The 22,032-nt window shown below is 58.2% G+C and overlaps 11 protein-coding genes across 11 annotated transcripts; 5 read left to right on the top strand and 6 right to left on the bottom strand.

Moving 5' to 3' along the window:
- Positions 1-1,798: 1,798 nt before the first annotated feature.
- On the top strand, positions 1,799-4,528 carry BDY17DRAFT_246183 (uncharacterized protein; the record flags this gene model as incomplete). Its single annotated transcript, XM_033730708.1, has 1 exon — positions 1,799-4,528. One exon carries the CDS (start codon positions 1,799-1,801, stop codon positions 4,526-4,528), a length of 2,730 nt encoding a protein of 909 aa, XP_033593387.1.
- Positions 4,529-5,438: 910 nt separating this feature from the next.
- BDY17DRAFT_321581 (Adenosylhomocysteinase) lies at positions 5,439-6,921 on the top strand (the record flags this gene model as incomplete). Its single annotated transcript, XM_033736649.1, has 2 exons — positions 5,439-5,610; positions 5,675-6,921. The coding sequence occupies 2 exons, from the start codon at positions 5,439-5,441 to the stop codon at positions 6,919-6,921; spliced, it is 1,419 nt and encodes a 472-aa protein (XP_033593388.1).
- Positions 6,922-7,469: 548 nt separating this feature from the next.
- On the top strand, positions 7,470-7,997 carry BDY17DRAFT_292172 (uncharacterized protein). The gene is made up of 2 exons (XM_033732778.1): positions 7,470-7,705; positions 7,779-7,997. Exons 1-2 carry the CDS (start codon positions 7,540-7,542, stop codon positions 7,787-7,789), a joined length of 177 nt encoding a protein of 58 aa, XP_033593389.1. The 5' UTR covers positions 7,470-7,539; the 3' UTR covers positions 7,790-7,997.
- An 882-nt stretch (positions 7,998-8,879) lies between these two features.
- Positions 8,880-10,793, top strand: BDY17DRAFT_321583 (uncharacterized protein; the record flags this gene model as incomplete). Its single annotated transcript, XM_033736650.1, has 1 exon — positions 8,880-10,793. One exon carries the CDS (start codon positions 8,880-8,882, stop codon positions 10,791-10,793), a length of 1,914 nt encoding a protein of 637 aa, XP_033593390.1.
- A 191-nt stretch (positions 10,794-10,984) lies between these two features.
- On the bottom strand, positions 10,985-12,571 carry BDY17DRAFT_315453 (ATP-NAD kinase-like domain-containing protein; the record flags this gene model as incomplete). Its single annotated transcript, XM_033735909.1, has 2 exons — positions 10,985-11,110; positions 11,162-12,571. The coding sequence occupies 2 exons, from the start codon at positions 12,569-12,571 to the stop codon at positions 10,985-10,987; spliced, it is 1,536 nt and encodes a 511-aa protein (XP_033593391.1).
- Positions 12,572-13,105: 534 nt separating this feature from the next.
- On the bottom strand, positions 13,106-15,787 carry BDY17DRAFT_308197 (uncharacterized protein; the record flags this gene model as incomplete). Its single annotated transcript, XM_033735180.1, has 1 exon — positions 13,106-15,787. The coding sequence occupies one exon, from the start codon at positions 15,785-15,787 to the stop codon at positions 13,106-13,108; it is 2,682 nt and encodes an 893-aa protein (XP_033593392.1).
- A 135-nt stretch (positions 15,788-15,922) lies between these two features.
- BDY17DRAFT_86733 (uncharacterized protein) lies at positions 15,923-16,662 on the bottom strand. The gene has a single exon (XM_033738788.1). It carries the CDS (start codon positions 16,550-16,552, stop codon positions 16,058-16,060), a length of 495 nt encoding a protein of 164 aa, XP_033593393.1. The 5' UTR covers positions 16,553-16,662; the 3' UTR covers positions 15,923-16,057.
- A 70-nt stretch (positions 16,663-16,732) lies between these two features.
- Positions 16,733-18,656, bottom strand: BDY17DRAFT_262306 (glycosyl transferase). Its single transcript, XM_033731861.1, has 2 exons — positions 18,084-18,656; positions 16,733-18,031 (listed from the first exon to the last, which is right to left on the bottom strand). The coding sequence occupies exons 1-2, from the start codon at positions 18,399-18,401 to the stop codon at positions 17,126-17,128; spliced, it is 1,224 nt and encodes a 407-aa protein (XP_033593394.1). The 5' UTR covers positions 18,402-18,656; the 3' UTR covers positions 16,733-17,125.
- An 87-nt stretch (positions 18,657-18,743) lies between these two features.
- Positions 18,744-19,451, top strand: BDY17DRAFT_246515 (RWD domain-containing protein; the record flags this gene model as incomplete). Its single annotated transcript, XM_033730731.1, has 1 exon — positions 18,744-19,451. One exon carries the CDS (start codon positions 18,744-18,746, stop codon positions 19,449-19,451), a length of 708 nt encoding a protein of 235 aa, XP_033593395.1.
- Positions 19,452-19,818: 367 nt separating this feature from the next.
- On the bottom strand, positions 19,819-20,094 carry BDY17DRAFT_321588 (uncharacterized protein; the record flags this gene model as incomplete). The annotated part of the gene is made up of 2 exons (XM_033736651.1): positions 19,819-19,952; positions 20,016-20,094. 2 exons carry the CDS (start codon positions 20,092-20,094, stop codon positions 19,819-19,821), a joined length of 213 nt encoding a protein of 70 aa, XP_033593396.1.
- Positions 20,095-20,200: 106 nt separating this feature from the next.
- On the bottom strand, positions 20,201-22,032 carry BDY17DRAFT_292181 (uncharacterized protein). The gene is made up of 3 exons (XM_033732779.1): positions 21,783-22,032; positions 21,547-21,718; positions 20,201-21,488 (listed from the first exon to the last, which is right to left on the bottom strand). Exons 1-3 carry the CDS (start codon positions 21,789-21,791, stop codon positions 20,482-20,484), a joined length of 1,188 nt encoding a protein of 395 aa, XP_033593397.1. The 5' UTR covers positions 21,792-22,032; the 3' UTR covers positions 20,201-20,481.

Below are 22,032 nucleotides of genomic sequence, written 5' to 3' on the forward strand. Positions count from 1 at the left end.
CATACTCAAGCAGTTGAGCGACGAGAAGGGTGAAGTTGGTCAGACAATGGCACAGTCAGACACTGCTGATTCACGCTCGTACCCGATCCATTCGAGCCTCAGCTGCGCGTGAGCTGGATTGGCAAGCCACATGCAACCATGGGGAGATGTTTGGTAGAGTCTAGCAGGGTCATGTAACCAGGGTACAGGGATGGGAGGATTATGCAAGATGCACGTCTTCTGGTCAAAGTGGGCTTCCAACTGCCTGCTGACATCTGCCGCGGACAAACTACGTTCCATATGTGGGCAAGAGGGTGGGGCGTGAGCCCGCTCGGCCTGGCAATGCACGACAAAGGAATCCCCCTCGAACCAATGGCGCGTGTCGCTGCCTTGCTCTTTCACCCACGCTCGTCTCCCACGCTAGCCAGTATGGATCAGTAATAGAAGCCTGTCCACGGTTCGGCTGCAGGTGGAAATGCTCCGAAATCAGCGTGCCTCAGTCAGTGCGGGCTGATGAGGAGGAGGGAAGAAGTTTGGCGCCTGTGTCCTGGGTGGTGTGCGTGTCTGTGTGTTGCACGGTGGCACGACAGGCCTGGCGGGTAGGGAGGAGATCAGAGCGACAGTGCTGCATTGGGGGCGATGCGTATATGTTGTGGCCAGCGACTTTTTGCGTGCATTGTTCGCGGTGGGGGAGAGGGGAGGAAGCGCCGTGGATGGGCATTTTATCTCCGAGCTGGTGTTGACATTCTTTCCTCGTCTAATGTACTCCATCTCCTCAGCTTTTCCCAGCTCTCCTGCACCACACCCTTGGCCTACCTTGTACCTTACCTCACCCGTACCTCACCTTTCCCCCTCCTTTCTCTTCCCCTCCCCCCGCCCACTCTTCTCCACGCCGCGACACGCACGTTATTTCCCGGCCCATTGTGCTGGTAACACGCGGGAGCGGCTCGTGAAGCTTGTATCACTGCCTCGCTGCCAGTGCGAGTCACCGGCCGCCCGACTCTCCCCACCCATGATGCTGATGACCGACACGACCCTTCTCACGGTTCATGACTCTCTCTTGTCTCTAGGTTGCTGTTGTCGGAGGGCGAGCGGGGCGGGAATAGCATGAAAACAGTCTCCACCGTAGGTCACGCCCTCCCATCGTTCCTTCCCTCCCGCGCCGCCCCCAAACACCATCACCACCACCACCACCTCCCCACTGCGCGGTGCTGCGGACTGACTGGCGTCGCAGTTGTGTGCGTCTGGTGTTGGCCTTGGTCTGGCGCCTGTTGGCCTTGCACTGGTTCGCGCAGACGCTCCATCCAACACCACTCTTCGAACTTCCTCCGCCGCGTCGGACGTGGAGATGACCGCGATCGCCTCCTCCTACCCACACTTCACCCACGGCCTACCATTGTCGGTGCCCAAGCGGCCATCTACCCGTTCCGTGAGTGAGGGTCAGACGTGGAATGAGAAGGCGCGGTCGGCGCGGGCGGTAGTGGGGCAAAAAAGGACACTCACGCCCAGTGCGAGTTTCAGCGTGGGAGCAGGGGAGAGGACAGAAGAGCGAGATCGAGAACGAGACGACACGGCCGGGGCAAGACTAGGCACGCCGACCTCGCGACCAACCTCCTGGTTCCGCCGTTTGTCCAGCAACATGTCGAACTCACGCGACTCCAGTCGTACACCCACCTCTCGCCCGGGCTCGGCGGCCGTCTCGCAGTCGAATGGCTCGGTAGCCTACTCCCACACCGGTTCCGCCTCGCCCATCTTCCCGGAAGCCACCAGCATGGCCTCCCCCATGCCGCCAAACAAGCTCGTCAAGCGCTCCTCTTCCATGCGTAGTACCAATGGCGTGCCCGTCTCTTCCCCAGGTTCGAGGCTACCTCTTCCGGTTCTCAAGCGGCCCGCCACCAGTCACCAGCGATCCGTCACCCTGCCGCAGGCCTCTTCTGCAACGCCGCAAAGTGATCGCATGTCCATCGATGAAGTTTCTGCCGACAATGGTGACTCTCGACCCCGCCACTACTTCACCCCCAAGAGCGCCCCTGCCGACTGGTCGTCTCTGCGCAATCGAAACCCTTCCAGCATCCCGACTCCCAGCAACATCAAACGAATATACCCCGATCGGAAGTATACGCCGATTCTTGTCGCTGCTAGATCAACTATCCAACCAGCTTCAGTCGAGGTGGATGACGGCGTAGGCTTGGACGAGGATGAGGTGGAAGTCGCCAACTCTCAGGCGCTACCGACATTTGGTTCGTCGCCACTGCCGTCCGATAGTCTTCAAGTTCAGGAAGGTCCAACGCCCCGCCGTTCGTTCTCGATCGGCGATCTCTTGTCCGGCGGACCACAACCGCTATGGAGGCGCCCTTCTCAAAAGAAGGCCAAAGGGCCTCCAAGCAAGCTCGTCCGTAGACGCAGCCAACGCATAGTCTCCGCACCGCAGCAATCAATGGGTAATACACTCGGCATTGGCTCTGGTGCTGACGGCGAGCGGCCTGCCAAACGACGCGATCTCACGAACCCTCTCTTGACCCCGCGTAGTATCTACTCGTCCTCCAGCAGCAATCCACCGGCAGAGAGGGATACACCGCAGGAGATTCAGTTGAACCTCTCTTCGAAGATATCACCACAGTCCATTGCCCGCAGCCCCAGTCAATCTCCGAGTGCTGATGCGGTCCTGTCTCATGCGTGGTCAACTCCTCCTTTGGATCAGAACAGACTACCTTCCGCCACCGGCGTCTCTGGAGCCACGAGACACTCGCAACTTTCCGCCACACATTCGGAAGCGGCATCCTTTGCGGACTCGGACAGCGAGTACAGGTCCATTGGGGACGCCAGCACAGATTACCAAAGCGACACCGTGTTCAACTCCTACAACACGCGAACCACGAGAAGCAGTTCTGGCAAACGAGGACCCCACATCGAGAAGATCTTTGAAGACTCGCCTCCCGCCTTGAACTCTGCTCGTAGCACCAAGCTCCAGGATCTCCTACAGGAGGGAGCGCTCGCGGAGAATGGAAGACGATACCGCCACAGCACCATCGAAGAGGAAGGGAGCATCACCAGTACTCCCGTGCGGTCTTTGCGGACTAACAGCGTAATGTCTACACCCTCTGCGCGACCCGGTGCTGTGCCTTTGGCATTTACGTCTTCCCCGCCAATGATGCAAATCATGCCCGATCCCGATGAGATCGATTGGGATGCCTCGGAGGATGAGTCCAATGCCGTCCAGGGTCACGAGGGGTTGGGCCTGCGCACGAATGCGCACGATGCATATCCCGTGAACCCACAATTCCGCTTTGGTGCCACTTTGCAAGAGCCGCATGGTCTCGACTCAACTCCGAACCGCTTGCTTGGCGCGCACGGAGAGAGAAGCAACCCCTTCGACTGGTCTGAGGTTCAGCCGAGTCCTAGTCACAACACTTCGCCCCAACGGCCCCGAACGGTGCACGGCAAGAAGAACGCCGAAGGCCGGGGAAGCAGAGCAGTCGGCCGACGCGCGCCGAGCGGCATCCACGCCCGAAGCCACAGCGTGCCCGTGGCGCCCGAAGCCAGCGGTCGTAGGACGAACGTGGCTGCGAATCGATTTGGGACGTGGGGCGTTGGGAGCAAAGTGGTGACGGAAGACTGGAACGATGATTTTACCTTTGATGATGCACCGCCGCCCGAAGCGCCGTCTGGGAGCAACGACGGGCGGGGAGAGGGAGAGCGGGACGACGACGCTGAGCGGAATATGTTTGTCCCGCGCTCGATTCGGGAGCAGCAAGAGAATGTTGTTGCTAATATCACCTTATTGCGGGAGTGGGGTCTACTGATTGAAGAGCTGAAAGTGTTGCGCATACGGGCCAGCGCGCTCGGCATGCTGGAGGGACGATATGCGCGCGAATGGGAGGAGGTGGACGCGATGATCGAGCTCGCGGATCAGGAGACGGAGGAGAAGACACTGGAGCCTCGCCGCTCGCCGCCTTCGTCGCCGAGTTTCGACCATTCCGCATTTGACGAGCAATTCGCCCCTGCGCCAACACGAGCTCCCGCTACGGCACCTCCACCGACCATCACAGCACCAGCAAGCGAAGCAACCCCCTCTGCCATCCCACCCCATCACTCAAGCGAAATCCTCACCCGCCCCCGTAAAGACTCCGAAGCAGTCGCGCAATCCATCATCCAAGCCCTGCAAACCAAACGCACCGCCCCGGGCCCCTCCACCTCGCAGGCCAAAAAAGTCCCCTTCGACACCGCCACGCTCCGCCACATCGTACCCTACGTGCACGGCCTGGCGCGCAAAGTCAAGGAGGCGCTGCGCGAGACGGAAGATCTGCGCACGAGTCCGCAGCGGCCTGGGAGTGTGGCGAGATGGGGTCTGCTCGGTGGGGAGGAGGGCGTTGTTCCTTTCCCGAGTCCTTTTGCGGCACGGTCGAGGAGGGAGGAGGCGTTTACGGACCATGATGGGGGTGAGGAGATGGATTTCGAGGATGAAGAGATGGACGATGGAGAGCGTGGGGCGGCAGCGGATGTGGAGCTCGCGAGGCGGGTGCAGAGGATGAATCTGCCTCGAGGCTGATTTCACCCCCCCTCCTGGCACTGCACCCACGAAGCTTCTCGTCTCGCTGCCGCCAATACGACGCACGACTACATTGAGACTTTTGCATACATTGTCTTTTGCAGCAAACACGAACAGGCAGAGAAAGATGGAGAGAAAAGAGAAAAAAGTTTTGCTTTCAACTTGGCTGCTCCTGGAGGTGTGGTGGCAGTGGCGACTACTACTACTACTAATTTGGTCTACTGCTGCGGATGGGAGGGCCTGTATTATAATATGTGTGAGGTGGAAGGGCACGCAAGCAAGAGAGGAGGCCTTGAAGACCTGGATTGAACTTCTGGCACGACGTCTGCACAGCACGCTCGACGGGACGTTCGTCATTGGACTTTTGAGGAAGCTCTTTTCGGTCTTGCTGCCTCCCATCTCGCTGAACGGACGGAACTGGGTATACTGGGAGGCTGCTGCTTTGCGTTTCCATTGTCCTTTTTTGTATCGCGTACGGGGATGAGCATGGGAAGAACACATGCATAGCGAGTGCTTTTGCTTTTCTACTTGCGGCCGGACCGAGCTAGTTGAGATGAGATGGAGCGGGATGAGTGGGTGGACAGCGTCGCTATAGGGCGTGTAATTGTATTTTGTGTTGACAAGTGGATCTTTCACACTACTCCGATGTGTTTTCCATGGTGATCAAGGTGAGGGCCGGGGCCAATGGTGGTGAGGCTGATGGCCTGCACGTGTCATCATCGGACCCACTCTAAAGCCGAACGGCGGAGCAACTCAAAACCGCCAGATTTTTTTTGGGCAATTGACATCAATCCCTCCCACCATTCTGCTTACTCCCCCACCTTCTTCCCTTCTCTTCCACTTTCCCCTCTTCACTACCCTTTCCATACATCCCACCCATACCACCCACACAACCACATCATCAGACAACATGGGCGAACCCGCAAAGACGTACAAGGTGGCCGACATCAACCTCGCTGCTTTTGGCAGGAGGGAGATTGAGCTGGCCGAGCAGGAGATGCCGGGCTTGATGCTCACCCGCGAGAAGTACCATGCCGACCAGCCATTGAAGGGCGCTCGTATTGCCGGGTGTCTTCACATGAGTAAGAGAGGCCCGGAGGCGAAACCCGCCAGCATTGGCCTTACCTGACTGACCTTCCACCACAGCCATCCAGACCGCCGTCCTCATCGAGACCCTCAAAGCCCTTGGTGCCGAGCTCACCTGGACCTCTTGCAACATCTTCTCCACCCAGGACCACGCTGCCGCCGCCATTGCCGCCGGCGGCACCCCTGTCTTCGCCTGGAAGGGCGAGACCGAGGAGGAGTACGAGTGGTGCTTGGAGCAGCAGCTCAAGGCCTTCCCCTCCGGCCAGCACCTCAACCTCATCCTCGACGACGGCGGTGATCTGACCGCTCTCGTGCACAAGAAGTACCCCGACATGCTCAAGGGCTGCTACGGCGTGTCCGAGGAGACGACCACCGGCGTGCACCACCTGTACCGCATGCTGAAGGACCTCGGCAAGCCCTCCGGCCTGCTGGTCCCCTCCATCAACGTCAACGACTCCGTCACCAAGAGCAAGTTTGACAACCTCTACGGCTGCAGAGAGAGCTTGGTCGATGGCATCAAGCGTGCCACCGATGTCATGATTGCCGGCAAGATTGCCTGCGTCGCTGGCTTCGGCGACGTCGGCAAGGGCTGCGCACAGGCTCTGCACTCCATGGGCGCGCGTGTGTTGGTGACGGAAATCGACCCCATCAACGCTCTGCAGGGCGCCATGGCCGGCTACGAGGTCGTGACGATGGAAGAGGCGGCCCCGCTCGCGCAAATCTTCGTCACCACCACCGGCTGCCGCGACATCATTGTCGGCAAGCACTTTGAGCAGATGCGCGAGGACGCGATTGTGTGCAACATCGGCCATTTCGACATTGAAATCGACGTTGCGTGGCTCAAGAAGACGGCCAAGGACAAGGTCAGCATCAAGCCGCAGGTCGACCGCTTCACCATGCCCAGCGGCCGCCACATCATCCTGCTCGCCGAGGGCCGTCTCGTCAACCTCGGCTGCGCCACCGGCCACTCCTCCTTCGTCATGTCCTGCTCCTTCACCAACCAGGTGCTGGCGCAGATCATGCTGTACAACGCCGGCAACAAGGCGTTCGCCAAGAAGTACGTCGAGTTTGCACGTGCCATTGAGGGCGAGGAGGATGCTGCTGGCTCCGTCAAGAAGCAGGCCAGCTCCAGCGTGCCCCGCCTGCCCATTGGCGTCTACGTCCTGCCCAAGATCCTCGACGAGCAGGTTGCTCTGCTCCATCTTGACCACGTCAACGCCAAGTTGACCAAGATGACCGACGCGCAGGTCGAGTACATGAGCTTGCCTCGCGAGGGACCCTACAAGAGCGAGATGTACCGCTACTAGAATGCGTATCACTTTCAGGAGTGATCGCGGGGGGTTGCGGTGGGAGCTTTGTTTTTAGTAATGATTCATGATTCAACACTGCGCATGATACCAGAGCGGGAAGGGACAGTGGGGGAGTTCAAAAAGAAATCGACTCTTGTCTTCAACGGCATTTGCAAAAAGGGAGACTGGTGTAGAGTGCGCGCGCCGAATGCTCGAGCATACACGGGCGCGGCGGCGTTTCGGGCGCTTCAACGAGACGACTGATGGCCTTGATCTCTCTTAACAGAGATCGGCTTGCTTGGCATGTGGGTGTGTGTGAGAAGCCCGTCGGGGTTGGCTGGTCGGATGTATAGGATGGATGGTGTGTTGCATGGCATGTAGTCTGTTCTATACGATGGCTTTGCTTGCCCCGCGACGATTCTACATGTCTCACTCACGTCAATATGCTTTGTCTTTTGATCTATCGAACTCATCTGTTCATAGATGAGGTCTCACACCGCTGTCCGTAGTAAAATGGTGGATTGACACAAGAAAGTCCAACACCACGACTTTCGACAAAGCCTTGCCCACCATCGCTCCCCACCTCACCTCACCTCTCTCCCATCCTCGACGAGAACCCGCACCCAACCCCCCACAATGTCGCGTTTCGTCTCCGCAGGCACAGACGAAGCCCCCACACCCCGCGACGAAGCATGGCAAAAAGCGCAAGCCGAAATCGAAGCAAAACGCCAACAATCCACCCCCTCCTCCGCTCCCCAAGGAAGTGAGAAGTCGCTGTACGAAACGTTGCAGGCTAATAAAGGTGGCTCTTTCCCCCAACTCCCAACCCTTCAACTGAAGCGTGAGTGTCTGAAGGATGTGGGCTGACGAGTTAGAATTTGGGTGATTGTAGCCGCGAAACAAGAGGCTTTTGAAGAGGCTGCTCGGCTTCGGAATCAGTTCCGCTCGCTGGATGAGGATGAGGTGGAGTTTTTGGATGGGGTGCTGGAGGGGGAGAGGGAGAGGGAGAGGAGGTTGAGGGAGGCGGAACGTAAGGAGTTGGAGGCTTTTCGCCGCAGTCAGGAGAGTGAGGTTGCTGTTGTGGCTAAAGAGGGGGTGGAGGGGGGGAGGGATGAGGGGGTGGATGAGGGGGGAGATGTTGTGTGGAGTGCGGCGGGGAAGAGGAAGAGGAGGAAGGGGAGGGAGGGGGTCCTTGGGGGGGTTAAGATTCGGAGGACGTCGGAGGGTGTTGGGCAAAAAGACGCAGAGGTGGAGGCTGGTCTTGCAAGCGCAACGTCGCCGAAAGAGGGCGAGGAGGTTCTGCCTGCTGGGAACAAGAGTGGAGGCGAGACTGCTGGTTTTGAGAACGCTGATGCTCGGACTTCAGACGTTAAGACGAGTACGGCGTCGGTATCACCTCCGCCGAGTAAATCGCCGCCGCCTGCTGCTGCGCTTGGACTTGCTGCTTATTCCTCTGACGAGGATGATTGAGAACAAGGGCGAAAGAAGATATACGAAGCATCCGGGGACATGACTCGGCTGTGCTCGATTGAGCCGTCTGCTGCCTGAGAATGGCACGACAAACATTGGACCCGAGGCGGGCTACTGTGTGCATTGTCCGCAACATGTGAACAAAGAAACGAGGCCAAGACACAATGGAGTGGCGACTGGCATGATACCGTACACTGGTTCCAAGCCAGCTCAGCATCAAACGACTCTTGACGGATCGAATGTGCGCAGTCTCGTGCGAACCCCCACCCTCGTCGGCGTCAGTGGCATTGTGACAGGCTTCCAAAGAGAGCTGCGATGACTATACATAGCGAGTCTCGACGATTCTCTTTGTCATTCCTTTGTGTCCTCACATTCGACTACCGCCTTTGTGGCTCTTTTCTTTGTTCCTTTGTTCCATTGTGTTCTGAGGCACATACAATGGAGTCGACACCTCGATACATCCTTTCCTTGACTTTTCGTTCTTCTATTCAAAGATTGCCTCAGAAATGACCGACACCATCGCACCGAGCGCCGAATTCTTAAGCTTCACCAAGATGGAACACGTCAAGCTGAAGAACAGACCGCAAACCATCTCCAAAGCGCAACTCCACGCCCTTCTGAACCGCTACGAAGACCAGCTACAGGTGTGTGACAACCAGCGAAAGACGCTAGAAGATGCGCATACTAACGGTCGCCCAATCAAAGACTTGTTCGCCCCTGTCGAACCCTTCCGCCCGGTCAAGGCACTGGCCTCCAAGAAACTTGACAAATCCGACGAAGCGTTGCTGCCAGCAGAACTCCGAGATGTCATGCTGAACCTGACTGCGGGCGACATGTCGCTGGTGGTGACGGCTTTGAAGCACCGCATCGACCGCATTGGCACCATCATTGACAATGCGAGGTTGTCCTGCAACGACCCGACGCAGACTTGGGATGAAGTACAGACCGAGCTGGCCGGAGTGAGTAAGTCTACATGCGACGACGGCGATGGCATGTGCCTGTCGTTTGCTGATATCGTACTTGGCACCAGTCAGGATGATATGTGTACGGGGCTCGCGGCTTTCGACATTGCCAGCACGCCGAAGGAGACGTGGAAGAAGGCCGTGCCGAAGGATTTCCGGCTGTACATTGGTGCGCCGCATGCTGGGAGGCAGAGTCTTGCTGACAAGTCTGTTCAGAACGAGAACGATGTCACGGGAAGTCTCAAGCGTCGGGATCCAACGACGGTGAAGAACTACGGTGAGTATCACGGCGGCTTTCACCCCGAAGAGCTGATGAAGAAAGGAGCGCTGACTCCCAGCACGCAAAGCCCCGGTGTCCCTCCGACCTGCACCTTGACAACCGAGATCCATCCCATCTTCGCGCGGGAGAGATTCATCGAGTGTCCGCAAGAAGTCTACAACGTTCTGAAACCCTCCCTGCAACTCGCAACACTCGTCCTCCAACACCGCGCCACAAGCCGCTACTGGCACACCGCCGCCTTCAGTCCACGCACAACCCGCCCCCTTGCAGAATCAACCAAACAAGCCATCCACATCCCCACCGAAGTCCCCTGGACAGCCCCCAACGCCACAGCCTTCGCCGCACGCCTACAAACCCTCACAAACCACTGCAGCATCCATTTCAACCTCTCCTCCCCCGACGACGCCAACTACGGCATGTGCATCGCCGCGCAAAAACCCAACCGCTTCGTCCTCCCGCTCGACAAGACACACGTCCACACAGCGCTCATCCACCTCTCCTTCGACTTCTACACCACCGCCGTGCGCCTGGCCAAAACGCGGCATCCGGATCCGCACATGCTGCTGCGCTTTCAGTTTCTGTTTGCAGTCGTGCTGCTGCATGAGATGGCGCATTGGATCGAGTTTACGCACGCGAGCACCTTCCTCGGGGAACCTTATATCGGCGCCGACAGATTCAACGAGTCTGGATTTGCATTTGAGGAGAGGACTTTTGGGGGCAGGATATGCGCTGTGAATCACCGCATGGATTGCGCTTATGGGGTTTGCATGGCGGTTTACGACGCTGAGGCCAAGGGCGGCGCGTTCTACAGCGTGCCGATGGATTACATTGTTCGGGTGCAGCAGCAGAGTACATGGGACGATCCGGCGCTGCTGCTGGATCCTGTGAAGGAGTTGCATATCCCGAAGGATGGAGCGAGGGCTTTCGGGCCTTGTACGTTTTCTTTGTTGGCGTGGAATGATGAGGAGGAGGTTGGGCGGATGATGGACGTTGTTGACACGGGTTTGGTCGTTGGGAGGAAGAAGGATTGCGGCAAGGCTGTGCATTCGAATCTACTGAGAGTCTTGAGTGGGCGGATTGAGAAGGCGAGGGAGAGGGAGGCGGTTGGGCCGCGGAAGGTGGATTTGCGGAGGAAGCAGTTCCTTAGCAACCTGGTGGAGGAGATGGAGGAGATGTGAGCGTTGGAGTGTGTCAGAGCCGCGTCTATCAGTCCGTACATGTCCCACGCCATAGACTATCCGAGTATATCTTTTGCTTTTATCCGCAGTCACTAGAATCAATTTTGTCTTCGCAGTCCGCGAGACGTAGGGTATCTTTCCCACCAAGAACAGCATCAAAAACGCCTTCAGTCCCTTTTATTGGTAACTTCTCACACCTCCACGCCATCAAACTCATAAAGCGCCACCCGCCGACTCAACACCGTGCCCAGCCCCCTCACCACCTCCGCCTGAAACGGCTCAAAAGGGACACGCTCTCCATCAACCGAAATCAGCCCCTCCCGCACTTTCCCCCCACCCCCAAGCCACCGCTCAAACTTGACCCGCACGCGGCTCTTCGACGGCGTAGCGTGCATCCGCGGCGTCACGCGGTACGCCAGCACTTTCCGGTAGCTGACTTCGGGGAAATCGATGAGCGTGCCGTCGCCTGCGGTCGCGAGCATGCGCAGCCCCGTGGCGCGCGGAATCGTGCCGGAGATGTTGATCATGTCCATTTTGCCGTCTGCGGGGCGCGCGGTGGCGAAGAAGCAGGCGTCCGGCGACATCCAGCACATGTTGCCTACGTAGAAGTTGCCGAGCGTTGGGAGGTCGTGGGTTTGGAAGGCGGGGTGGAGGGGGGAGGCGATGGTGCCGTATTGTAGAGTTGGTTCTGGTGAGGGAGGGGTTTCGTCGGTTGGGTCCTCGTGGTGGTCGCTGTCGCTGTCGGCGTGGGTGGACGATGGGAGCTGTTTGCTTTTTGCGGCTTGGTGCTCGCTGACTGCTTGCCGGTATGCTTCTTTCATGCCGCGCTTGTCGTCGCTGTCGAGGACTACCGAGAGTTCGACGGGGTACAGCGTTTTGCTGAGCAGGCGCACGAGAATGCCCCACGTGAATCGCAGCGAGCCCATCCAGCGCAACGACTCCGTCCCGAGATCACTCTCCGCCACAATGCCAATCGCCTGCGACAGGAAGCTGTAGTACTTCTCTCTTCCCTGCGTAATCGCCACCAAGTCCAACGGCGTGCGCTCCCCCTTGACAATCGCCAGCGCCGCGAGCGAAGGCGAGTCCGTCCCGTTGAGATTCAAACTCATCGCATTCCCCGACCCGCACGGAATCTGCACAACCGCCAGTCTGCGCAGCGCACGACCCGCGTCCGCTCGTTTCGCCAGCCCGTTGAAGACTTCATGCGGTAAACCATCTCCACTCGCGCACGCCACGACATCATACGCATCGACATCGATCTTCTCCGCAATCTCCACCGCGTGCCCCCGGTACGCCGTCCGCTCAACATCCACCACACACCCCGCCGCAGCAAACACAGCCTCGACCTCCTCCTCCCAGAGTTTAAGCGCATACCCCTGGCCCCCAAAAGGATTGATCAACACCTTAAACCGCCGCCTCCTCTGCGTGCCAGCAGGATACGCTTTCCTTAGCAAGCGCTCCACCCACGGCTCCGCGTGCGCCTTGTCCGCAACCCCATAACTCACCGTCCCCACGCGACAGCTCTTCTTCCCCGTCAAGCGCGCATACCGAATCGTCACATTAAAATCCACAACCTCCGCCCAAAGGACGTGATAGAAGGGGATGGCGCGCGTGGTCTTCGAGCCGCCGCGGCCCGGCAGCAGACCGCAGCAATTCGTCGCGGCGCGGCGGCGGTCGCGCAGGCCTTCGTCGAGCACGATGAGGGCGTCGGTGCCGAGGGTGAGGGTTGCGTTGCGGTCGACGGTGAGGACGTCGGAGGAGGTGGTGTCGTTCAGCATGTCGGCTTGGGGTATGGTGGGGTGGTGAAGGAGGCCATCGGGGCCGCTCGGGTTGTCGGCAAAGGGGTCGGAGGGCGGATCTTCTGGCATTGCGCTGAGCGAGTGAAGCGCGAGATGGATGGATGAAGAGGCATGCGGGTGGAATGGGAGGAAGAGAAGACGCGGCTGCGGGAGAGGGCGAGCGAGTAAGAGCGGAAAGCGGCCGATGCTGCCTAAAGCGGCAAGAAATACGAGAGGTCACGAGGCTCGCGGGAATTCACGAGCAGAGGACGAGCCGACGCACGCCTTTTACGGTGGAAGCCGTGGGCAACACATTACAGGTACGTATGTACAATGCTTCTGCTTCTCCTTCATCTTGGCGGTACACAATCGAGCCACGCAGGTCATCGTCGACCCCTTCCTTGCATTCGAACAAAGACACGCTGACGCCCGCTCCGAAGGAAAAAGCCAGTGGTATCATAAAAAGACAACGAGCGATCCGCCACACAATCAAAGAGACTCAAGCAAGCAAGATATCGAACATAAGCAAGCCCCTCACAGCCGGTTCTGACTCCCATTCCCCAGCCCCAAATTCAACCACCCCAGATCCGAATTCGGCGTCGGCTTTTGCGACTGCGACAGCTGCGGTTGATGGCCCCGCGCATAGGAACCCGGCTGCGCGGCCACGTTCGGGAAAACCGAGACGTTCGCACGCGGCTGTAGAGGTGCAGGAGCGAGGGCAGGTCTGTTGGCGCTGGTAGGTGGCACAGGCCAGGCGGACCGAGCGCCCACGAGCTCCTCCGCTTCGGCCTGCGCTGCTGCTGCGGCCTGCTCGGCGGGTTTGGAGTAGTCTGCAGAAGGGATGTATTTGGGCCAGACGGTAATGTGGCGGTCGGCGTCGTCTGATGCTCCGGCAACAGGAGCAGGGGGAGCGGCGGCCGGCGTATTCGGGGCCGCTAGGAAACCATCTTTAGTCGTTGTCGACCTCGATGACCGCGGAGGACGGTACGAATTGTTGCCACTACCGTGCCAAAAGGGGAAATCCGCTCCGCTGCGTGACGGCACACGTCTCTCCGCATCGTCCAAGACATTGCTGGGCGGCCGGGAGTTGACGTGGTCTTTGAATGTCGACGGGTCGGTGGGATTCCAGGGCATCGCGCCACTTTCGCTGAGGTACTCGCTGGTCCTCGCACTGCTAAGCGCGGACTGGTTGTAGGAGCTGACGCTCTCTGATTGCGAGTCGCGACGCCGGCCCGGATCGACAATGAGACCCTCCTGCCCATCAGTCCTGGAGCCGCGTTGGGCAAAGTCGTCATGTGAATTGCTGAAGGACGGCGAGCCCATGTTGACATGCGACACGGGGTTGCCATCGATGGATTTGGAGAAGTCCACGAGTGCCGGGGCGAGTGTTGATGATGGGATTCGCGAGTGCTGAGACGCTATCCTGTCCACGGAATAGGTGGATCCGTCGCTGGGAGGGTGCTGCTTGATGGGAGTGACGTTGGCGGCGTTCTTCTTGTAGGCGGAAGGAATGTGCGAGAGCCCGTTAGGCCCTGAGGGTACGGTGGTGGCGAAATACTTCGACCACCCCGAACTCCTATTCCTGTTCGCGCGTGTAGGGGTGTCGCGTGCGTCCTCGGGGGTGAGGTTGGGCCCGTATTGCACGGTGGGAGGTCGATCGCTGCGTTCCATCCGTGGCGTCATCTTACGCGCCAGGGGAGGCTTCTCAATATCGGCCAACTCGACGGCATCGCTCGCTTGCCGATTGTCCACCAGGTTGGAGGTGCTGTCGAAACTGCTCTTGGGCATGTGGCCGCTAGGGGTGCGCTTGTTGCTGAGACGCTTGTTGAATCGGTCGACGAGGGAGTTGCGTGAGCCATTTCTCGACTGTCTCCATGGCGCATTGGCCACGCCCGCCGCACCTTCCCCGGTCTCCTTCATGAACGAGGTCCCGCGATCTTGAAAACTCATGTGCTGGTCGTTCTTCTCATCCACCCACCCCTCTGCCCTTCGCTTCTTTTGTCTTCTCCACCGCAGCAAAAGGAGGATGATGATAAAAATGACCGCAATGCCACACAACACTCCGAGGATAATACCCAGTAGGCGCAGCGTGCGATCATGTTGTGATAGGCCAGAGCCCGATGGTGCCGCTGTGGACGTTGTGGATGGTGATGATGTTGCGGTAGGTAAAGATGTGGGTTTCGTAGAGTGTAGTGATGATGTCGTGCTCGGTTTGAGCGGTTGTTGGGTGTGCGAATCGAAGAATTTACTCGCGTCAACCCAGGAATTCTGATCTTGGTTGAAGATGGCAACCGGCTGTTGGCTGTTGCCTCCAGCGAGGACGGCGAGCCCACTGGAACCTTGGGCCACCGAGAAGTCTGTCCGTATTGCGCTCGGCGCGTTTTGGCTGTTGTAGGCAGGCCAATTACTCAGAGTGAGTCCTTGTTGTCGCTTTCGAGACGCCGTGCCATTGCCCACTTTCTCGCCTGTGTACGCAGCCGCGCCACCAGCGCCCAGCAAGACGACTTGAGCAACGTAATTCGGGGACACATTAGCGTCGTAGACTTCCAGCACTTTGCTGCCGTCGCTCCCATCGACGAGTATTCCTCTCGCGCCGGGGTTCAGAGGGGTCTCAAGGGTAGCGGAGAGGAATTGCCAGCCACCTTGGGGACTGAACAGGGAGATCTGAGTATTGAGCACCGAGCCGCCGACCATGACGACCGAGCCCGTATCCCACGGCTGCAAGATGGGCATGTTCGCCGTAGGCGCGTTGGAGGTGTAGGCTTGAATGGTGTAAGGAGGCTGGGTGGGGATGACAAACGTCTCTGACGAAAGCACAGTCGGGGCATTCTGCTGCGCTCCAGCATAGACGACGATGGATTGCGAGTCCTGCAAGTAGGCGGCGGTGTGGTTTACTCGGCCCTGCATGACCGGGACAGGCGAGTCGATGGACTGCCATGACTTGTTGGCAAACGAGTAGACCTGCACGCCTTCGTAGCTGCTGTTGCTGCTCGTGCCGCCAATGACCCACAGCTGGGCTTGGGAGTCGGTGCCATTAGGGAAGATGGTGACACACGCCGGGCCCGTCACTCCCACGCCGGCCGTCTCTTCCGCCCATTGCGCGTGTTTCTGCAGCGGTAGTGATTGGAAGGCGGTGGGGGAGAGGACGTATAGGGTGTTGTCGACAATGGTGGAACAGTGGCCCTCGAGCTCGACGGGCGGGAGGGGTATCGACATGTGAAGCGACGCCGGGTTCGGCAGCCTCAGCGCCGGGACGCGTGCAAAATGATGTCGGTGGAGTGTGGTGGATGCGGGAGAGAAGAGAGTCTGGCTTCGGGGGTCATATGGCGGCAGGCGTTGGTCGTTTTCGTCGACGCGGCTGAGGAAGGGGTGGAGGCCCTCTTTGGTTCTTTCCCTGTCCTGCGTTGTACAACGGCCAGTCCGACTTCCACGCTCTTCAAGCGGCCTCCGAGGAAAAGGCTTCTTCACTCTCTTGCCACAATCATGTCACGAGCCAAAGAAGATCCGCGAATCTCGTTTCCAATGGATGGCCAGGCCCAAGTTTTCCAAGAACACGGTCGACAAACAGCACGAGAATGGAAAACGCAGGCACAAAAGCTCTGTGGAAGGCCCGGCTGAAAAAAAGAGTGTCACCCGAGTAGCATGCGTATCGGGTGGAGTGAGTGGACGGGGTTGTGAAACGCGCCGCGACTGGGGCTGGGTATCGAGGGGCCGCGGAGGCGAATGGGCACGCACACAGGGAACGTGAGCAAGCTGGTTGAAAGGGTGCAGAGAGCGACGAGAAGAGAAGTCGTACACGCGCACACACACACACACGAAGTCGAGTCTGCTGTGCGTGGGTGGACGCAGGACACGCTCGTCAAGGGGAGACGATCGGATGCTGGAGGCGGGTAGAGAGGAGCCGTAGCGCCAAGGCGAAGCGCGAGCGAGCACAGGGCACGAGCGTTTGCACCAATCCAACCCACCCAGCACTTCCCCCATCCGGCAAGGCGGCGAGGACGTGATAGGAGAAGAGTGTGGCCAAGGCAATCTCGTCTTCCGCGCTTCCACTCGTCCTTTGCCTTGCTCACTCGTCGCCTCATCACATTGTGTTGGGCGCGTATTGTTATTACTGTCCTGTCCTGTCACGCTCCCCCATCGGGCGCTGCAGCACGCGTGGAACTCGCTTTGCAGACGTGAGCTGCCCGCGTACCACAAATTCACGCACCCCGGTCAGGCACAGGCTTCGCCCTTATGCATCCCCCTGTTGATCCCTTAAACCTTAACCCGACATGCTTTCCCGGTGCAAAGGCACGACAAATAGTCTATTCATCCCTTGTCTGCAATTATGACGCATGATTGCACTCGCATGAGCTCGAGTCCGGCAGTGTCAAGATGTCGCGGGTACATCTTCTGCCGGCGCGTAATGCTCTCACCGCCAAAACTCGAGTCGCTGCTGCTGCCGCCGCTTGCACGCGCCGCTTAAAAATCCATTGTTGGCGCTTGCGGTCGCTTGCCGCCGACATGCATCGCGAGTCTTGATTGCACGCTTCCCAAGCGCCCCCGGCATCCTCCTCACCTCGACAACTCGTTCGTCACTTGCACAAACGCCTCCCACTGCTTCAACGCCGCTCCGCTCGTGATACACCATCTCGCCCTCCGTAATGCCTCCTTCCATCGCAGCCCACCCGGCCCGCGCTCCTTGATCACCTTCCCGTCATCCCCAGCTCCCATATGGCTCTCGTCTGCCTCACAGATCCCACTCACCGCCAACAGCGCGGCGACATTGATCAACACAAAATGCAGCACCGGATGGTCATGCGGTAACTCATCCTTCAAAATCCGCATGAGAATCTCGGCATTCTCCTTCGGCCCTTTACCGCCATGCACCTCGCTCAGCGGATGTCTTGGCAACCCAAAATCCTCGGGCGATACCATGATCTTGCTAATTTCCACCCCCGCTCCTTGATCGTGAATGTACCAGCAATGTGTCTGGCCAGCACACGATACTTCGTCCAGGTTCTCATCTCCGCACACAACCATGGCTTTCTTCGCACCTCCGAGCATTAGCGCCTCGGCGAAGTTGAGGCCGACGTCTTTTCTTGCGACGCCTAGAATGCGGCACTCGACTAGGCCGGTGTCGTGGACGGGGTTTGATAACGGGCCAAGGAAGTTGAAGATGGTTCGCACGGGAACTTCCTTTCGCACGGCCGCGGCGTACTTCATTCCCGGATGCCATTCGCGCGCGTAGAGAAAGGCGTAATTGGTCTTTTCGTAAATCTGCGGTAAGGTCTTGTTGGTCGTCGCCGCGATGACTGGGGGATTGACGGCGTTTTGGAGCAAATCTGCCGAGCCGGACATGGAGGTGGAGGAGTTGTTGCCGTGCTTGGCCATCATGAGGAGAGCAGAGGCGATAATGGAAGAAGTGGTGGAGACGTTGTATGTATCGTGTCCGTCGCCTCCCGTGCCGACAATATCGCACTGCCACATCGTTAGCCTGCGGTCCACGTATTCAATCAATGGGTAGACGTACAAGATGCCCGGCATAAGCGCCCTCGGGCTTCGCCTTGCGCTTCACCACATCAATCAGCGCCGTCTCGTTCACCTGCGCCGCCGCCTCGCGCATCACTTGCGCGCATGCCGTCAGCACTTTCGGATGATGATCGCCCTCGTGCACATGCAACGCCCAGAGCAACAGTCCAAACTGCACGGGCGAGAGTGAGTCGGTGAAGACGAGGGCCAGCGCCGCCGCCACCTCCTCTGCTTTGACGCTTTTCGTTGACTCGACGGTCGACAGCCGTTTGAGCAGCGAGGAGATGGAGACGTAGCCTTTGACGCTTTTTTCCGCCATCGTTGTGCAAAGGGATTGGTCTATAGGGTATGTGAGAATGTAGAATTCATTAGAATGAGAGGGATTTGAAGGAGACGCGAGTCCAATGGTTGCAGTCAATGATCTCGGCAGTCCCCTCGCATTCCTGACTCAATGTCAGCCGAGTGCGGTGCGGCCGGAAAATTCGATTCGCTGCCCGGAGCCCGGCATTTGCGTCCCACCACTTTCTGTCCGCACGATCCGCACTGCTTGATCAATCCTCGAGCCTGCGATGACTTCGGCATATTAGATTCGATCAAGACGGGCACGAGTTCTGGATATTCGCACCCGTATGACCGACAGACTACAATCTCGTGATTGAACATGGGCCGCGAAGAACAAAAAGAGGAGCGAGAAGTGCTCGACTCCATCTTCCCCGACGAAATCCAAGATATCTCCGACACAGAATACCGCGTGACAGTCCAACTGGAAGCCTCTGCCGACCCGAGCGAAGAAGACGCCGACAGCAGCCCAACGCTGATCCTCAACGTCCGTTACCCGGAAGCATATCCCGACGAGGCGCCGCGGCTGGACATCACGCAGCCTCCCAATGCACCTAAGCACCCGCACCTGGATGTGCAGGAGGACAAGGCGCGACTCCTGGACGCGCTGCAGCCGACTATCGAGGAGAATCTCGGCATGGCAATGGTCTTCTCGCTCGTCAGTACGCTCAAGGACGCCGCGGAACTGCTCATCTCCGAGCGGCAGCAGGCCGTGCAGGCGCTGAAGGACGTTGAAACGCGGAAAGCGGAGGCGGAGGAGAACCGGAAGTTCGAGGGGGAGAAGGTGACGCGGGAGTCGTTTTTGGCGTGGCGGGACACGTTTCATCGCGAAATGGCGGAGGAGAAGGCGAGGCGCGTGGTGGAGATTGAGGCGGAGGAGAAGAAGAAGCGGGGTGGGAGGGTGGAGGAGAAGAAGTTGACGGGGAAGCAGCTTTGGGTGCAAGGGTTGGCTGGCAAGGTTGGAGAGGAGGAGGATGAGGAGGGCGAGGATGCTATTGAGAGTATGCGGACGCTCAAGGTCGAGGGTTGAGCCAGGCTGCTGGGTGGTTGTGCAGTCTTTGTCTGCTACGGCGATGCTCCACGAGCACATCCACGCGTCCGCAGCGGAATTCATACGAACATTCCGGAGCGAGCGAAGCAGTGGGCCCGATCGCGCCTGAGGCCATGAAACGCAGGTCACGAGGGATTGCCAGAGAGCTGCCCGAAGGCTACTTTACGAGCTACCGTGGCAATGAAAAGGCATCGAAGATTTACTCGGGGCAGAATGCGAACAGCATCGCCCAGAATTCATCGAGAGATCGTCGATCTAGTACGAACACAGATCCTCCCACGACATTTTGCCGTATCGACCTTGCTGTGTCGACCAGAGCAAGAAGAAACCTCCAATGCGAGAAATTCTACTTCTTCTCCGGCTCCCCCTTCTTCGCCTTGTTCTTATTGTCGCCCGTGTCCTTGTAATCCCCTCCCTGCGCTTCGTATCGGCGCGCCATCTCGCCCGCCTTCCACGCAGACCAGTTGCCTTTCCCACCGCCTACATGCCGTTAGTGACTATTTGACAACATGAGATGACGGAATAATGAGCTGGGGAAATCACCTTTCTCCTCCGCCTTCACTTCCTCCTTGACCTTCTCGCGAAGTTCGGGGTCGGTGGGTTCGCCTTTGGAAGAGGGCATGTTGGCGGTTCTTGAGACAATGAAGTTTGGTGTGGATTATAGTTGGTATGCTTTTATCGGGAATGCTCTTCACGTAATGCTATCAAAGACTAAAATGCAACGGACACGCGAGCTTACTTGTACACTTTCAAAAGCCTTGGATGCCCCATTCTTGAATTACAATGACGAGGTTCCCCGTACCAAGCACTCGTTGTGAGCCCGCTAAGCACATGTCCATGATGCAATGACATTCGTCGGATGCAGGTACCAAAGTTTCCCAAATCTTGGTTCTGATCGAGCTTCTCCGCAATCCCCGTACTTTCTTTCCTCTTTCCTTCGCAATGGGTGTGAGCTAATAAAGGAAGTACAGTTCTATGTGATTCATAGCTCATGAGCTGCAGAACTTCTTCACGTCCTCGTCCGCGCAGACCTTCTCGATCCCGGCGTCGCGGGCTTCTCTGCCTTGGTCGGCGTGGCTTTTGCACTCCGACCCTTCTTCGCCGGCGTCTCTTCATCAGGCTCTTCCTCCTTCACACCGTTGGTCTCAGTGCTCTTCCTCCCTCGGCCCTTCTTGGCAGGCTTCTCAGCCTCAGACTCGTCTTCCTCCACCTTCGACTTCCTCTTCTTGCCCTTCGCGGGCTCCTCAAGTGCATCATCTGCATCCTCGTCCTCCACATCAGCCGCAACAGCCCCCGTCTTCTTCTGTCTCGACGGCACAATAGCGCTCGTCCTGCCTCCCACCTTCAAATGCACAATCTTCTCCCCATTCGGCAGGACATTGGCGTCCTTCTTGCCCTTGTCCCAGCGATACTTCATAATCCAGTCCGCAGGGAATTGCTTCGAATCCGCCAGAGTTTCGACGGCAAGCGTGCACACTCCAATCAGCGCGTCGTGGAGCGTCTTGATCTGCTCATCGCCGAAAGTATTGCAGTACTGCTCTGGGTGTACTCGTGCTTGATATAGCACCTCGTCCGCAACCCAGTTTCCCACGCCGGAAAGGTTCGCCTGATCCAGTAGCAGAGCTTTGATGGGCACCTTCTTCCTCTGCATCAACGCTTTCAGCCACTCAACCGTCACAATGTCCTTATCCTGCACGGGATCCGGGCCGTTCTCCTTCAGCGGACTAGCTTGTCGTATCTTGTCCGCCTCGCAGTCCACCAGCCGTATGCGTCCAAGTCGTCTGCCGTCCACGAACGCCGCTTCTACGACTTCTTTGTCCACTCCGTCCACCTTCTCCGCTGCACACTTCCACATGAACTTCATGAAACGCGGCGGCCATTCCTGCTCTTTGCCCTCTTCTTCCTTTGCCTGCTTGTAATACGCCGTGTCTTCGACATTGAACTTCACCCACCCCGTCATGCCCAAGTGCATTACCGCATGCGGAGGCTTGTCGAACGTCACCCAGAAGTATTTCCCTGTAGTCATTCACATCAGCAAAGCACATTGATGTGGACTAAGGGCTGTTAGGCCTACCCTGCTGCGCCGCTCCCGTCACTCGCCGGCCTTCAGTCGCTTTGGCGAAAGCGGTCGCGCTGCAGCCCACCTTGCCGTACACAATGTCATCTTCGAAGGCTTGGCAGGTCTTGATTGTGCGGCCGACGAGGTGTTTGCGGATGTAGTGCACTACTCGTGCGATCTCACCGATCTGTGGAGCGGGTGAGTGAGCGGGTTAGGGGTAACAAGCAGGGTTTGGCGTTGCGGATTCATACTTCAGGCATGTTGGATATTGTTCATCCAAGACTGAAAGGTTGGAGGTAGGATCGCTTTTGGCGTAGGTGTTGATGAACTGGGCAAGGAATGAGGTTGATGGAGATGTTGCAGCCTGATGAAGTGAGGATCAATTGAACTGCATTCACTTTACGCGCTCGAGTCAGCGGATGACGCGACAAGCTTTCGGCAGCTCGCGCCCGCTCCTTCCGAACTCGGACAGCTGCGATATCACTGTCAGTCTCTGCGGGG

The sequence above is a fragment of the Neohortaea acidophila genome, assembly GCF_010093505.1.
Source record: "Neohortaea acidophila strain CBS 113389 unplaced genomic scaffold BDY17scaffold_2, whole genome shotgun sequence".
Classification (NCBI taxonomy): domain Eukaryota; kingdom Fungi; phylum Ascomycota; class Dothideomycetes; order Mycosphaerellales; family Teratosphaeriaceae; genus Neohortaea; species Neohortaea acidophila.

What these genes read in the sequence shown, in the direction of transcription:
- BDY17DRAFT_292172 (XM_033732778.1), top strand. Translation starts at nt 7,540, where the DNA reads ATGTCGCGTTTCGTCTCCGCAGGCACAGACGAAGCCCCCACACCCCGC.
- BDY17DRAFT_86733 (XM_033738788.1), bottom strand. Translation starts at nt 16,552, where the DNA reads ATGGGGGAAGTGCTGGGTGGGTTGGATTGGTGCAAACGCTCGTGCCCT.
- BDY17DRAFT_262306 (XM_033731861.1), bottom strand. Translation starts at nt 18,401, where the DNA reads ATGGCGGAAAAAAGCGTCAAAGGCTACGTCTCCATCTCCTCGCTGCTC. An exon ending in GCGCTTATGCCGGGCATCTT is followed by an intron (nt 18,032 to 18,083) that starts GTACGTCTACCC and finishes ACGATGTGGCAG; the next exon opens with TGCGATATTGTCGGCACGGG.
- BDY17DRAFT_292181 (XM_033732779.1), bottom strand. An exon ending in GACGGGAGCGGCGCAGCAGG is followed by an intron (nt 21,489 to 21,546) that starts GTAGGCCTAACA and finishes GAATGACTACAG; the next exon opens with GGAAATACTTCTGGGTGACG.